Source organism: Typopeltis vanoorti, chromosome 9 (genome assembly GCF_054136105.1).
Source record: "Typopeltis vanoorti isolate ZY-2024b chromosome 9, IOZ_Tvanoo_1.0, whole genome shotgun sequence".
In the NCBI taxonomy this organism is placed as follows: domain Eukaryota; kingdom Metazoa; phylum Arthropoda; class Arachnida; order Uropygi; family Thelyphonidae; genus Typopeltis; species Typopeltis vanoorti.
In genome coordinates this window covers 102,145,808-102,163,599 of record NC_143557.1, presented here as the reverse complement: position 1 = coordinate 102,163,599, position 17,792 = coordinate 102,145,808, and the positions used below count along the sequence as shown (strand labels likewise).

Below are 17,792 nucleotides of genomic sequence, written 5' to 3'. Positions count from 1 at the left end.
GTGAGAGTGTGGTTAACAAGGGTGTGTTAGGACCAGATGTTTTGCTTGTAGGGCTTTAAATGGGTGGAATGCGTTGCCGGAGGTGGTCGTGAGTGATGGGTATTGTGTGAATAATGATTAGTATGTGAAAACTGGGTCTCCCGAGATGAGTCTTTTGACTCAATGGAGGCACCTTATATAATAATAATAATAATTATTATTATTATTATTACGTAACACCTCCAGGGAGCCCAAAGGCTCATCGAGAGAGGGCACCTATTCTACAACTCTCTGCCTAAATCATTTAATCCACCAACTACAACGAACCGCAACTACCATTATCATCTACACCAACACCATCTACGCCTATCATCCCCACTAGTATTTTCCAGACAATCACAACATCCATGCCCACTGCGGGATTCGAACCCGCAGCCTTTTGGCTGAAGAATGGATACGCTAACCACTCGGCCAACCAGACCAGTTGTGGCCGAGTGGTCAACGTATAATAATAATAATAATAATAATAATAATAATAATAATAATAATAATAATAATAATAATAATAATAATAATAATAATAATAATAATATCAGCTGATGTACTGCGTGAGGTGCTAACCATTAATGAGCGCAAGTGTGTAAAACTATAGAAAATGGCATAACAAACGCACAAACCAACAAACAAACGCTAAAATAAGTGTTGTTTTCATTTTCACACATCGAAATTTGTGTGCATACACATACACACACATTTCTTCTTACAGAGGATATGTGGAGAACATAAACAAATAAAACTATTGTTTCAACAGTACTGACTTGAAAACAATGCTGATTTTTATTACAAAATAGCAAAAATTTTCTTTTTTTATGGTAAATGAAATAAACGCAATTCAGATCCAAGAGATTTATCTTAACAAGTATTTAAATTACATATTCAGAAGTATTTTGAAATGAAAATGTTCACTGTGGAATTGTTTCCTTCATTAATATCTTAAAGTTTGCTGGACGGATCTTCATCTCAGCGAACGAAAGAGAATGATGATATCCCCTAAAGGTATACCAATTAACACCGTCGGCATAATCCGAATGGTTCCCCTTCAAGAACAATCCATTGAGATTAGAACTGTGGCAACTGGTGTACCACCAGGCTCCATTGTGTGCCTGCGCACAATTAACTGTATCATGTCGATCGTTATCTCTATCTTTGGTGCTGAATTTGTGAGTATTATGTCCACTAAAAGAGTCACCTGAAAAAATACCAAAAAGTTAAAATTAAAGGTCAGAAAGAATTATAGAAATAGTCATAAATTCTTTATATCCATGAAAATGTATACGCTAAAACGTTGACCATTAGTTGAAGATTTCCGACAGAGAGAGCTTTTCAGCAAGATCGTAATAAAATATGATAAACAAACTAAATACGATATTGATGTTCAAGGAGTGTATAATTTTAGTTAAAATGATCACTAATTTAGTTTCATTTTGCTTATGTTGGTAGAGGTTGCTTCGGTGTGCAGCTCTTCGGCAGCATATAAATCACTGTGATCTAACAAAATATATTTAGATTCAATTCTCAGCGACTATTCGGATAGCTAATAGTTATTAACTTACGCTGTACTAGAAGAAAGAAAATGTCAGATAACTTTCTCAGTAGTTTTATATCAAAAGTAATTAATTTTAAAAAAATACATACCAGCATTTCCACTGTAGAACTGCACGTGAAGGATATAGTTATATTCTTCACTCTCGATCCAAAACTGGTCGTAAACAGCATACGTGGAATTACCATCGTAATCCGTCAAATCAAATCTAATTTTGTTCTCTCCTTGATATGACAATGCATGTATTTTATCATTACCTGAAAGAAACAAACTTTTAAAATAACCTTATCATTTAGTTATTAAGGAAATAAAACAGACTTTCGAAAAATTTGCCGAGGGATAATAAAACAGCGGTTATTATACACACCTAACCAGAAATCCTGGTCAAGGTCTCCAAAACCGTTTTTATATTCATTCCAAGTTCTGTAGAAATAATCTTGTGCGTGTCCAAAGTCTCCCCTTCTTTGAACGACCTGAAAGCAGTGAACGTCCATAATTAGCATTTTAGACACTTCATCTCAAATCATATTAATCGAGTCTGTTGGTTGTTCAATCATTGGTCTTAAACTCAGAAAGTGAAACCAAATGCGGAATTCTAGAAACAGTTAACAAATCCAGTTAACAAGTTAACAGTTTATTTAAGTAGGTAAAATGTCAAATAATTCCTGGAATCAATCATTTGCTAATGAAACAGAATTCAAGACGAGTACGAACATATAAGTTAGATCGGTTTTATGTTAAAATAATGTAAATAAGGGTTATTTTCAAAAATATAATTTTTAACATTTCCGAATTATTTTAAACGTGACTAAAGCAATATTTTAGTATTTATGATATCAATTTTTAAAACCAATAAATGCATCGCTGAATGTTAATATTTACATAAGAAGCATCAATAACACACACACACACACACACACACACACACACACACACACACACACACACACACACACACACACACACACACACACACACACACACACACACACACACACACACACACACACACACACACACACACACACACACACACACACACAGAGAGAGAGAGAGAGAGAGAGAGAGAGAGAGAGAGAGAATTCACGACCAGCCGTATCTATATCTCTTTCTTTAGAATCAGTAAACATTTAAATAGGAATATTTGATAATAAAGCCACAAAAAAACACTCTCAAACCTAAAATGTGAAAGAGGGATGTATTGTGACGTTTTTGTTATTTCCAACTAAGAACAGCAATGATTTTTGAATTTCTACACCATCTCAACAATCCCAGTACCAAGTTCAGATTTACTTGTGTAACGAAGTCTAAATATTATGGTTACTTTTTGAGTTTATAACTAATTAAAGGGCCTGCAAAAATTGCAAATCTCCACACATGCACACACGCATATACATATATGTTGTGTGAAGAAAGTTCTGGAAAGACTTTTAATGGGATTATATTGATCAAGTGCATATAATAAACAAATATGTTTACCAACTAGTTTCACCAACTAAGGCTGTTGGCATCTTCAGGGTACATAACTGATGTAAGGCACTAAAAAGTAAAAACTGTAACAAACTCTAATCAACCGATTCCAATTATATTAAACAAAGAACAGAGCGCGCACAATACATGCATAGAGCGTTCATGATATCACTTGTTGTTATTTAGGAACGTTCTATAGTTGGCACTATAATTCAGTTCTGGCGAGTTGAAGGATCTGATAAGGTCTTCCAGATCACGGGCAAGATTATTCTTTGGTTCCTGTGAAGATTTTGCATACAGCGGGCAACTGTTATGGTCTCGTTAAAAATTCGGGAGCGGAAGTCCTCCTCCATGTAAGGAATTGTGCTTCTATCCCACTCTATGGTATGGTTCATTCTTGATAAATGAAAAGCTAACCTCGCGTTTTCTTCTCTGTTATTATTGACGTCGCCTATCTGTTCTTTTTGCCTAATTTCAACGCTCCTTGAAGTTTGGCCGATGTAACATACTCTGCTCATGCGGCTTGAATTACATCGGCCAAATTTCAAGAATCCTTGAAATTAGGCAAAAAGAACACATAGGTGACGTCAATAATAAGAGAGAAGAAAACGCGGGGTTAGCTTTTCATTTCTCAAGAACGAACCATACCATAGAGTGGGATAGAAGCGCAATTCCTTACATGGAGGAGGACTTCAGCTCCCGAATTTTTAACGAGACCATAACAGTTGCCCGCTGTATACAAAATCTTCACAGGAACCAAAGAATAATCTTGCCCGTGATCTGGAAGACCTTATCAGATCCTTCAACTCGCCAGAACTGAATTATAGTGCCAACTATAGAACGTTCCTAAATAACAAGTGATATCATGCACGCTCTATGCATGTATTGTGCGCGCTCTGTTCTTTGTTTAATATAATTGGAATCGGTTGATTATAGTTTGTAACAATTTTTTACTTTTTAATGCCTTACATCAGTTATGTACCCTGACGATGCCAACAGCCTTAGTCGGTGAAACTAGTTGGTAAACATATTTGTTTATTATATGCACTTGATCAACATAATCCCATTAAAAGTCTTTCCAATATGGAGAATGGCTGGCGCCGCTTCTCACACTGACGAAATCGATCAGTCAAATTTTCAAACCATGTGAAGCCTGTTCTGATCATTTCGTACTCTGGCCGGCTAATTCTATTAATGGCCAGAGAATGTTGGCCAGTTTTGGTCAAAATAATAAGTTACTGTTTTTAATAACTTTGTTTTTGAATATTTTGAAAAGCGAATTATTTCCATTTTTCACTATAGAAAGTGTTTTATTTGAAAGAAAATTAAACTTTGATGCTATAATTATTACTAGGATAACCTGGGGGAGACCAGACTCCTACTAGGCGCGTCCCTCGTGTGGCGGACGAGGGAAACACCAACGGATTGCTCCGAATAAAGAATAAGAAGCCGTAGACCAAAGGATGCAGCAGAGGAGTGGAAAGCCGGCTGCATTATTTTGCCATTAAACCCTATGAATCAGGAATCTCCACTGTGTCAAGAGAACGTTACTGCGTCCGAGGATGCCGCCGCGACTGTTCCTAGATCACAGGGAGCAGTCGAGAAGGATGTTAAGCGGTCAGCCAATAGAGTTTCGCATCTCTTAACTTTAAATATAAGGACACTGCTAAAACCTTGGAAAACGAATCTGATGGGAAAATAACTTGCTAGGATTAAATGGGATATTGTGTGCTTGGCTGAAACCCACTGGACAGGAGAAGGAATTAAAAACCTAAATTCAGGAAAATTATTTTTACTCTGGCAGAGAGGATAATATCCATAGAGAAGGAGTCCCCATTTTAGTGAATAATAGTTTACAAAATGCAGTCATGGCCGTAGAACCACGTGTCCGAAGAATGATCGCTATTAGATTAAAAGGCAAAGAGAAAAATGTTCACTTTACAATAATTCAAATCTACTCCCCGACCAGTCACATGAAGACGAAAAACTCGACACTTTTTATGATGAGTTGCAAGATTTAATAGACAAGACTAATAAGAAAGATACATCAATCGTGATTAATGATTTAATGCCAAAATTGGGAAGTTCCTCCCAGGCATGGAGGATGTGATGGGCAGGTTTGGAGTTGATAACAGAAATGAAAGGGGAGAAAGATTACTAGAATTTTGTAAAGCAAATAATCTATTTATTTGTAATACCCTTTTTTTTCATAGACCTTCCCACAAATACACATGGACCTCACCAGATGGTACAATAAAGAACTGTATTAATTACATTTTAATCAAACGTAATTGTAAATCATCAGTGCAATATGTTAGAACTTTAAAAACTCCAGACTTCGACACTGACCATGATCTGCTTGCGGCAACAATTAAACTAAAATTTAAGTGCTGTAAATCACGAGCTGTAAATCAACAAAATAGACCTGTCAAAACTGAAAGAGAAATTTATGCAAGACAGCTATCAAACACTAATAGGAAATGAACTTAGACGATTAATCTGATAATATAGAAAATACATGGAATCAAGGTAAAAAAAAACTGTTACAAGTACTGCAAGAAACATACTTGGTACAACATCAAGGACAAATCATAAATGGATAACCCCTGAAATTGTAAATACTTTAGAAGAAAAAAGAGCATCAAAGCATATATTAAATATAAAAAATACAGAAGAAAATAAACAACATTATAAGAATATTAAAAACAAAATTTATAAAATGTGCATATCTGCTAAAAATAATTGGCTGGAGGAAGAACAAAAAAGCAAAACTGTGCGAAGAAGCTAATAAAAGAAATGATAATAAAACTGGATATAAAATTTTAAAAGAATTAACTATGATCTATAAAGATAAACCACTAACAATTAAAGATAAAAACAATCTAAAAACTGGATCAATACAAAATGAAAACAATTTGGAAAGACTACTATCAAACATTATTTCAAAAAGAATATGAAGGGGAAAGTATAACAGAAGAGATGATATGAAACGGCATCACCCATAACTGCAGCAGAAATTATAAATGCAATAAACCAAAGGAAACTTTCGAAAGCTACAGGCAAAGATGAAATATCTATAGAACTCTGGAAATGTGGTACCAAGGAGCGATTAACTTCTTACTGAAATTATTTAATCAAATTCTTTATACTGGAGTAATTCCAACTGACTGGAAAACAGGAGTTATTATACCAATTCACAAAAAAGGAGACAAAAGAATATGTGAAAATTATAGACCCATAACACTCTTAAGTCATAGTTATAAACTATTCATCCGAATTATACAAACGAGAACACAGGTGCTTACAGAAAACATCATAGAGGAAAACCAAACAGGATTCATGCCACATAGATCCACATCTCACCATTAATAATATAGCAGAAAAAATATTGGAATACAACCTGCCCATATACTGTTGTTTTATAGATTTCAAGCAAGCCTTTGATTCAGTTAATAGAAACAAATTGATCACAGTCTTAAAAAACGTAAAAATGGATTCGGATATTTCAACATTTAAAACAAATTATTATGGAAACACCAAAGCTTTTGTTAAAACGAACAACATTAAAACCGAGGATTTCAGAGTTGAGGAACGTGTAATGCAGGGTTGCCCTCTCTCACTTCAACTCTTTATCATCTTCCTAGAAGTCTGTAAAACCATAGCTGATGAACCAGGTATAAAATTCAATGGTACCAACATTAATCACATTAAATACGCTGATGATATCGTTATCCTAGCAGATTATGAATCACAGTTAGAAAAAATCTGAATGACTTCTCTAAAACTTATGGTATGAAAATAAACATTCATAAAACAAAAATAATGAAGATAGGTAGAGAAGAAGAATATATTTCCATAAATCTCGAAAATCACCCGTTGGAACAAGTTAATAAATATGTTTATCTTGGTAGTCTCATTTCTAGTAACCTCACAATAAGGAAACAGTAAAACACGGGCTAAACCTAGGATGGACCAGCATGAATAAACTAAATAAAATATGGAAAAAAAAATCGAACAAGTCTAAAATTAAAATTACATAAAACAATTATCATCCCCTTGGCTACTTATGTTTCAGAAGCCTGGAGATTAACTCAACAACCAATCAAGAAACTTCAAGCATTTGAAATGAAATGCCTAAGAAAAATTAATCACTCATTGGATGCAACACAAGACTGATGATCAAGTCAGAATAGATTTAAACTTCCCAGATGACATAATAGATACAATCATTAAGCATCAACTGAAATGGTTTGGTCACATCCAGAGAATGGCCCCCCATAGATTATCATATTTAGCTCTGAATTGATATATAGGAAGTAAACGTCCTAGAGGGCAGACCAAGAAGTACTTGGTAAAGTTGCTGAAAGAACATTTCTATCTGCCCAGCTATAGAATCATGACCGAGATGGCTAAAGATCGCGATAAGTGGAGAACCTTTCTTCTTAGTGGACTCAACCCGTTATCAAGTGGATGAGATGATGGTGATGATGATGAATTAATACTAATTGTGTTAACAATTTAATTGAGTTACATGAATTTGATCAATTCTTCTTAGATGAAACTATAGCTGTGCTTATTACAATATGATAATTTTGACGAACACTTTTTAAATTAAATTGTACAGCTAGTTTAAAATTTTTCAAAGAAATTCTGCAGTCTATTGAACACTTTTAAAATGAAACCCTCCAGTTTCATGAGCGTTTCTAACAGTAAACCCTACTTGTTCTTCTCCCAATTCTAAGAATCGTGCAATGGCTCGTTGTACTACTTGATTCACTACTCCGCTCTTCTCATTCAGACGTCGAAGCCATTATGTTATTTTACAAAATTAAACCAATTAGCAATAACGTTCCAGGGGTATCACAAGCCAGATTAAACTTTCGTGTTTGGGACCCACTGGTTCGCTGAGTCTCGATGGGTATCGGACTTTGGATGATCGGTGTGGCCAATATACCAGTCATATATATATATATATATATATATTTTGGAAACCAACTTGGAAACCAACAGCCTCAATGTATACCACCAGTCTCGTCGAAGTTGTTGTTTGTGTTTTCTATATTTGCATTATTTACAATGAAACTACCCAAATAGCGAGTATGAAATTAAAACAGTGTTTACAGCTTTCATAAGAATATAATCGTTATTTCAATCGGTTAAACTTAGACACAGCCCTCAGAAATATCCAAGAGTTTATAGCTTGTTGATCAACTAGAGATCACTGACAAACAGCGAATCATATTGAAGATGCATCAAACTTCATACGAACACACTAGAAATAACGAAATGGCATAGAACTGAGGCTAGAGCTTTGTCATCACATATTTTCAGGACACCAAGAGAAAAGTCTGTTCATATTTATTGTTATTAGATTGTGTATATGTGGCGAAAGGTTTCCTAGCTGTAACCAGATATGCAAATGAGGGAAGTTACACAGTGTGATAACAACGAGCATATTTCCACTAGCAAATTGAATTACGACAATTCTACGTAATGCCGCATTTGTTGTTGACATGCTAATCTTTTTATGTTCGTAAATGTTTCTCTTGATATTATTTTCAATAATTATTTTAAGTAGCATGAAGTACTAACTATCCATCCTCCTCCATCGGTAGTCATATCACAGAAGACATCAATACCATCTTTGACCACTCTGCTCCTCGGCCATATCTTGTATATTCCATTGGTTGTATAACCTAACTTCAATACCTCAGCACAGTCCATTGGCCTGTGGAGATACTGCGTTCCATGCACTAAAGAAAAGAAAAGAGGCAAAAATGATATACTAATTATGTATACAAAAATGAAAATACCAATTATGTATTTAAATACATAATTGGTATTTAAGTTATGTCTTAATGATAAAATAAAGTATAATTTTAAAGTGAAATCAATATACAAGGAACTAGATTTTTTGCATAGTCATTTCGTTTGTTTTTTTGTTTGTAATAAGAAAAGTTATTATTTAAATAATAATAATAAAGCTAAGAAATAATTAATATCAAAGGCATGAACTAATTATAAACGTTGAATATTTTATTTCAAATACAGAAATATCGAACACCATTCCAGAATTTCATAAGATTCTTACATCTTAATATTAATTCCCACTTTTATCTGTCATTGTGCGTAACACATATTTCCGTGTCCGGGCAATTCATCGTAGGGACAATTCATCGCAAGAAAATTTGAAATCATTTTCGTGCCATTCCTATATATGAAATAAAAAAGAAATATTTTATGTATGATTTATAATTTCGATTATACTTAGCGTTGTGTAATTTTTTTATTCTGTATAAAGTTATTAATATTCTTTCTTACTACAGGCTTTGTAGATGGAACACTAATTGCTACAAAACTGGGATAGGATGGTTATGGAGAAACAGCACCATATTTAAGAATATTTAGGAATTATAGTTATAGTTAACTATTTATATACTCCTATTATTCTTATTACTATTCTATCAATATCTAGAATAGTCATTAGAGAGAATAAAATATTTATGAATAGTTAGGAAGAAAGGGAAACATATTTAAGAATATTGATAATTCTGACCGTTCACTATTTTTCTGTTCTGCGCATTTAGACATCCATGCAGGTTTAATATATTTTTATATGAAATAAATCAGAAAGTGACGTGTTTCAGTTAATGAATACACGTGCATTTAGAAAATCCCTGCACGTTTCCTGCACAACAAAGACATCTAGAACGCTGCTATCTTTTGCAGAGCTAGTTTAAGATCATAGATGCAATTTTGAGTAAAGATATTACAAATTATTATAATAAAATTACGCAAATGCTATCATAATGATGTAAATCAGCATACGAAAATCTGCTGCTTCAATACTACCTTTACCTTAACTTTTTCTTTACCTTTTCCTCAAATACTAGTATGTCACGATACTAAGAAATTTTAAATTTTATATTTAGTATTTTTTACTGAAAAAAAATATATACAGATGGATGCTCCCAAAGTGAAATACGTAATTAATTACTTCACTTATGAACCGTTCAAAAGTAAACTGTAATCAGAAACATCACGTCGTTAACATCCGAGTCAACCGGCTAACAACCTCAGCTATTCAGCCGGTATAGTATTAATATACTCATCTTTAGCCAAGGCGCAACAGCACTTTAACAAATTATGCCAAGCTGAAAAAATATTTGGATTGACAGTTAAATGTAATAAAATTAAAATACTCACAAATGTAGTAAAAGGCTCCATTATTACAGAACACAACCAATCTTTAAAAAAGTAGACTTTCAATACTTAGGCTCAAATATAACTAATAGTGTAAATGTCATATAAATAACAAAATATAAGCTCTCAATCAACGAGAAATCTAAGAAATATATCGAAAACGTCCCTCCTTACCATGGAAACAAAAATTAAGCTTTACAAATCGACCGCTCAGGCTATCTTCTTGTATCCTGGAGAAACATGGGACGGTTCCACTCAAACAGCAATAAAAATCATTAATAGCTTTTATACAACCTGCTTAAAACTATTACTGGGTTACCTTTCAAAGGATCGTATTCGTAATTCCAGTACTGTAGAAGAGGCAAACCAAATATCCTTGAATGAAACCCAACGCAGACGTCAACTTGATTGCCATGGACATCAACTGACACATCCTCCTTCTCCATAATTTCACAATTTATTTTTATACGCCCCCTCAAATTGACAAGGACATAGAGGAAGACCAAATAAACAATTCTGGTAGTATATTAACCACCTTATCAGCACAGATTCTCTCTCTCTCTTTCTCTCCATGAGAAATAACTCCGCCTGGCTCAAAACAGAGATGCCTGGAAAACTACATAAAATAATTAATTTTTTCTTATTCCTATTTATTTAGTTCGTTTCTCTATTCATAAATTGTAAATAAACCATGATGAAGAACAACCGACTAGATAGCGTACCCTCTCCCGCAAATGAACTGTGGATTCGTAACTCGCAATAGGCATGGATGTTTGTAATTGTTATTAGGTGAGAGATGAATTTCTTCGACTGAAAATACTAGCATTGGAGGAAATGGTAAAGACTAGTTTTGCAGCCGCAGATGGTAATTTAGCTAATGCTAATTAACATCATTATAATAGCATTTAAGTAAATTTGTTCTTTAAAAAACAGCGTACAACATATCTTTCCTATTCCTATGTAGGAAGAGTGGAGTTATTTTCAAAATAGACATGTATTCAGTAACTGAAACACCTCATCTTCTGAATTAGTTCAGATAAAATGTGCATAGACAACCGTACTTAGACAACCATCCAGATGTGATATATACATACATACATATATATATATATATATATATATATATATATATATATATATATACATATATATATATATATATGTATGTATGTATATATATATATATATATATATATATATATATATATATATATATATATATATATATATATATATATATATATATATATATATATAAGTATGTATGTATAGTACGCAGAAAAACAGTAAACGGTTCTCATAACAAATATTTTTAAATATGGTGCCCTTTCTCCCTAAATAGCCCTATTCAAGTTTTGTAAATATTAATATTATATCAACAGAACATGTAGTATCAAAGTAAGAAAGAATATTTATACCATTTTAAGACGAAACAGAAATTAGGATACTCATCGATCAATAAAATATTAATTTCACTGTATAAGAATAAAAATATTATGAAAACCTAATTACAATCTAAAGAAATAACACATAGATCTTAACCTCTTTTACCTTTACGGTGCGGAAGGTTTCTATTCCTTATAACTGCAACCGTTATACGAGGATTAGATGGTTGGCCCCATGCCTCCCACTGTATCCTATGTCTGTAGAAGTGTTATGTTCTCAAAGCTGGTTTACCTGCTTCCAGGAGGAAAATGCCCAGATAAACTGGGGAGAAAAACCTTGTATTCCTCACCCAATACTGGCTAACTTGGCTATGTCTGAGAAAGACCATAAGCTCCTCACGTCACCGACGGGAATCGAACCCAGGACACACATTTCCCAGGCTTATGGTCGGGGAGCAACCAGCCACTCAAATAACTGCACGGACTAATACATAGATTCATAATAAAATTGTATTTTGTGTCATTTATCTTAAGCTGCATTTACTTTTCATATACCGGTATCAATGCAATATCATTTCAATTTTCTAGCAAATAACATTTTCTGCGAATTTTTTCCGTGATCAATAGTGCGAGGGATGAATATTTCTCTAATGAATTTTCCTTGCAATGATTTTTACTCTCGATGAATTTTACCGGCGATGAATTGTCCCAGCAATGAATTGTCCCCGTGATGAATTTTCCTACTGTTCGTATGAGTTCACGGATAACATGAACTCATACTATTAAACATTTTGTGATGATTTGTCGCCTCTTTTGCCTAACAGAACTGTTTTTCCTCATATATGGCAACATGTATCCAATATATTCTACAACAACTCTTGATGGTGTAATGAGGCATTGAATGTATGCTGAATTTTTATGTAGGACTGCGTTTACTTCTTGGGGCGCCAGGACATGGAAAAAAGTCAAGAATTTTGAATGGTGTGGAGAATGAAGGCATTCCTTCCAACAGAAATGATTCCACTTATTGTATGGGAAAAGGGGTTTCGGCACGAAAAGCCGAAAAAGCAATAAGACAACAATCTCTAACATCATCCCATAAGAAAGGCTCAGGCTTGGAAGAAAAATGAGAAGTATCTGTATTCTACTGGATTGATAAACAACTGGATAGCAAATAGGGAAGTGGAACCAGTATGAATTATGAACATTCAAAGTCTCCCACGATAATACCTTCATTCTTTGGATTATTAGACTGCATGAAAGCAACGTTTAGACATAATCAAAGAGATCAGCACAGATTATCTGGATTAGGAGAGAATGAAAGCATTAAATAAAGGCAAACAAAATGTGGCAGATCATATTGAGAGAATTAAAGGTTTAGATGCTTCAAAAATATCAAATAATAATAATAATTTATTATTATTTTATATATTATTGTCAATATATAATATGAAATAATATATTATGTCAACGATTTTATGAAACAGATTGTGATATTTTGCGAATAATCTGTAAGTAACAGGTTAATTAGTTGTCATTTTTCTACTCGGTATATTTTAGGTTACAGATTGACGACTTCACACTCCCACACATTATAAAGACGTGTGCCATCTATTTAATAAATGTCTAGATTTAAGTTGCGTTTTATTTAAAAAAGTAGACGTTTTGGTTGTCAGGACAACGTGCAAGGAAACATGCTAATTTCTACAACCCTGAGAACTGAAAGATAACATGATTTACTTTTGGGAATATATGTATAGATAGAGCGAATATTTAACGGTGATAATTATTCCACACCGCCGTAATTCGACTTACTTTTCCCCCCCTCCCATCTTTCCTTATAACTATATTGTTCGCTGACCGACCGATCTTGCAAGGAGTTTCATTCTGGCTGCACTACTTACATCATTGAGTTAGATTTTTTGTTTGACCTGAAATGATGCACTTGAAAGAAAGGGGTTAATTCCAGGTTGCAAGGCGCAAAGGAGAGAGAGTACTGCAAATGATATGGAGATAATTATGAAATGTAAGAACAAACTGAGAACTTGTGGGCTGCAGATACAAACAAGATAATACAGTTAGTGACCTAGAACTTCTGAAAGGTTAATAGGATACTGTCATACGGAATTATTCATGGGAATTGAAAAGGAACGCAATCAAGAAAGAGGTCAGAGCTAGAATTTGTTTTCTCTCACAGATTAGTGCGTGATGGGAATGGATTGACACTGGATGAAGTGAGTGCAGATGGTGGGAGTGAATTCAAGAAAAAGTATGACGTCTGATAGTAAGTGATATGTGACCTCCCTTGATTAACCCCTGATTCCTAGAGGTCTCGAGTAGTAGTAATAGTGGTAATATTAGTGTTACGTAAATCGTATCTTTTCTGCATACATTACACTAAACACTACATAAGTATGGATTTTCATTCATTTTAACTTTTGGTTAAGTAGGTTTACTGCAGTTATTAGAATATTGTTCAAAACTTTATTTCCTTAATATTTTCCTTATTTGTCTCTTATTTCCTTATTTTCTTCCCTATTTCACAATTCCTCTCTGTTTCTGTTGCTTGATAGGAAAATTATCAAATTAACAACAAAAAAAGCATCATATAAAGAAAGCGCTGGGCTGGTTCACCAAGCGGTTAATGTATCCACTTACCAATCAACAGCTGTAAGTTCGATTCTCTCTGTGGAATGCTTTGTTATTGTCTTTAAGTAGGAGATTAAATTCATCGCCCGAAGTAAGACCACCGGCATTCTAGAGAGTGTTGAAGTGACTTTAAAAAATTCCATGTTTGGTCTTCAGAGAAGGGTTTCCACACTTCATATATTACAAACTATGTTTGAAATATATAAAAAGTTAAATCATTCCAATTGTTTGGGTCAATCGAAAAAATTAAATGATAGAATTTAAGAACTGGAAGAGAACAAAATGAATATTTCATTGTATATAAAACGTATACCAAAATAATTATTTACTTTTTTAAGTGTTTTCTTGCATAAAAGATCTCAATCCAAAATAAGTTCTTGCATACCTCTGTCTAAAATATCATTCACAGAATTACAAGCTTCTTTCACTTTCTCTCTGGAACGATTGACTTCACATTCCATGTCTCCTGATCCGTATGTCTTAAATGTCATCAGTAAAGCAGTGCTCACACATAACACTAGATGATACGCCATCTATAAAACATTTTTATAAAAATATACCTAATAAAATATGAGTTTATATGAAATCGTTCTCAGTATAAAATCTGGATGGTATTATATTAAAAGCTTACGAGATTAAAACAAATCTTTTTTTAATAACATATCTGAACTTTTCGTATTAATTGATAACCTTTTCAAGAAAGGAATGCGCTGTCGTTTACCTGAGTGCTCTCGAATGTTTCCAGCTTTTATAACTTCAAAATCTTATAAATGCTTAAACGAATTTTAAAACATTCTAAATAAGAATAAGTGTCATAACCTACTACACAAAAGTTTATGAAAACAATATTAGAAAATGAAAGTAGAATTATTACTAAAATTAAATTAAAAAAATACGATAAATATGATGCCTTGTAATTTCATATTCCCATATATGTGAAACACTTAAGTTCAATTAACATATAATCTTACATACTAATTATATTTTAATTCCCATCAACCTAGTCCCATATATTATATTATATTATATTATATTATATTATACTAAAGTATAGTATATTATTATGAAATCATTGCCACCTATATAAGACCAGCTTGGAAACAAGTGATTTTCAAGCGAAGGTGAGTTATCTGTTGAGACTTCAGTTTAAGGTAAGACTGGGTCAACAGCACAGAACAAATCTATTTAAATGGTGTTGGAAATCGCAAAATTAATTAGTATGTTTTAAGTTATGATGATATGTTTCTGTCTTGAAACAAGATTTCAAAAGAGTCCTGACATATTCTAGAATGATTATTTTGTAATTCTCTCCTTCCCTAGATAACGATATATCTTCATATATATTTCCAGAATTAAATAAAATGTGAACAAAATTCTTCTTTCTCATTAGCTTTCTATTGACCCGTAGTGCGAACGAACTGCATGTTAATCAAGCTCTAATTGTATGACATCGCCATTAAAAATAAAAAAATATAGCGGACGTTAATAAATTTTTCACGAATTTCGGTTGATCGAAACCTAAATTCTTTAATATACAGAAAAATATATATTATATTTTAGTTGTTCATTTTTGAAATACTTTTCTTCGATAATATTTATTAATTCGATCGATTGTACATTCCTGGTGTGTGAATATTCGAACGTATTGAAGATCAGATCCAAATTTCATTTAAAATGAAATTACTTTGCAATATAATTAAAAATATAATTGTTTTACTTTGCAATATAATCACAATAGAATTACAAATTTTGTCTATAATTATTCATTATGCAATTAAATGGGGGAAAAAATGTAACATAGAAATTGAAGTGTATACCGCTGCGAATTTCATGCCTTGGTAAGTTGTAAATTTTTTTCAGTTCAACAGGCAACGAAAACTAATTGCCGACATGTATTTATTATTACAAAACATCAATATCAACTCAGCATTAAACACAAATTAACCAATGTTAACGTGAGCGCAACATTTAATTTACAATTAGATCTACTTACTTTATTTCTTCGTAACTTCTCAAATATCTCTTGAACATATGAAATAACTAGCAGAAGTGCTCAACACGCCTCTTCAATCTGTTTTAGTTTCTCATATTCTAATATTAACTCTACTGATAACATACAAAGAAAAGGAAAACGAAAATAACAGGAAAAGGAAGAAGTGACTTTATATTGTCTGTAAAAGGGTATAGTAGGCCTGAGAGTTGTAGAGTTATTAGGCATAGTTATAACAATAAATGAATAAATAAATTAATATTAATTAATGTATTAGTTCGGATATTGAAATAAATATCTAACTGGAAAAATATAAACTTTTTTCCAATAATTAAGGGGATACAAATCCCTTGTGCTGGTAAGCAAAACTCTAAGATCGAGAATTACGAATCTATGAGTTTCATATATATATATATATATATATATATATATATATATATATATATATATATATATATATATATATATATATATATATATATATATATATATATATATATATATATATATATATATACCTAAAAACTATCGGCGAATCCAAGTGTAAATGACCACTTGGTAGTACAACACCAAGGCAACTCGAAGCAAAGGTGGAGCAAGCTCCCTCACTATCCTTGATATTTTCTCATAATGTAAAAACACAGCCCCTAGAGGATGTAATACTGTAATTAGATTATGAGGAGAGGTCACTACCCAGACCGGTTTCAACCTTTTTGAGGTCTCATCAGTGAGTATATAGACCTGGAAGATAACAAGGTTTAAGTGAAAAGAACTTACATACCTTTACTATACGAATGACATAAAGGTGTGTTTGTATATTATAACATAAATCGAAACCAAACGGCAGTTGAACAAGAAGGGATTTGTTTCCCTTTAATTATTATTAAGGATGACCGAAATATCGTCCAACTGAGTGTTCGTTACACTCAGTGACAGGCTTACCCCACCACTGAACAAAACCGCTCATATTCCAGGGAAAAGCACCCACAGAAGGCACCACATGGGCCCTGCCAGAAAACACTCTCCTCAGAGTGTTTTCCCAGAGACACAAAATGCTCTCGCATTGCAAATCCCCCAAAGTCTAAGCCCCTCTCACCAGGAACTAATTTTTAAGTAAAGCCCATCTTTAAAAATTAGGGTGATCCCCAAACCTCTCCCTACGAGTGACTAAAATATCCTTCAACTCAGTGACTGTATCACCTTTCCACAGAGAGTCAAAATGCTCTCTCAGGGCAAACCCTCAAAATCTAACCTCCCGTCACTGGGAAATACATTTTTAAGTAAAGCCACTCTCTAAATATTAGGACGATTCCCAGGACTACTCCCTACGAGTGACCGAAAGAACGTCCAACGCAGCGTTGCTTCCACTCAGTGATAGACCCACCCAACCACTGAGGAAAACAGCTCATATTCCAGGGGAAAGCATCCACCAACAAAGCCTTGCATGGGCCATGCCCGAAAACATTCTCCCCCAGAGACTCAAATAGCTCTCCCAAGGCACTGTCTAAGTAAG

General features: G+C 33.3%; 1 protein-coding gene across 1 annotated transcript; it reads right to left on the bottom strand.

Moving 5' to 3' along the window:
- Nucleotides 1-670: 670 nt before the first annotated feature.
- On the bottom strand, nt 671-16,364 carry LOC150103328 (techylectin-5A-like). The gene is made up of 6 exons (XM_090397720.1): nt 16,283-16,364; nt 14,675-14,822; nt 8,645-8,805; nt 1,950-2,055; nt 1,675-1,839; nt 671-1,228 (listed from the first exon to the last, which is right to left on the bottom strand). The coding sequence occupies exons 2-6, from the start codon at nt 14,820-14,822 to the stop codon at nt 942-944; spliced, it is 867 nt and encodes a 288-aa protein (XP_090253846.1). The 5' UTR covers nt 16,283-16,364; the 3' UTR covers nt 671-941.
- Between the last annotated feature and the right edge of the window lie 1,428 nt (nt 16,365-17,792).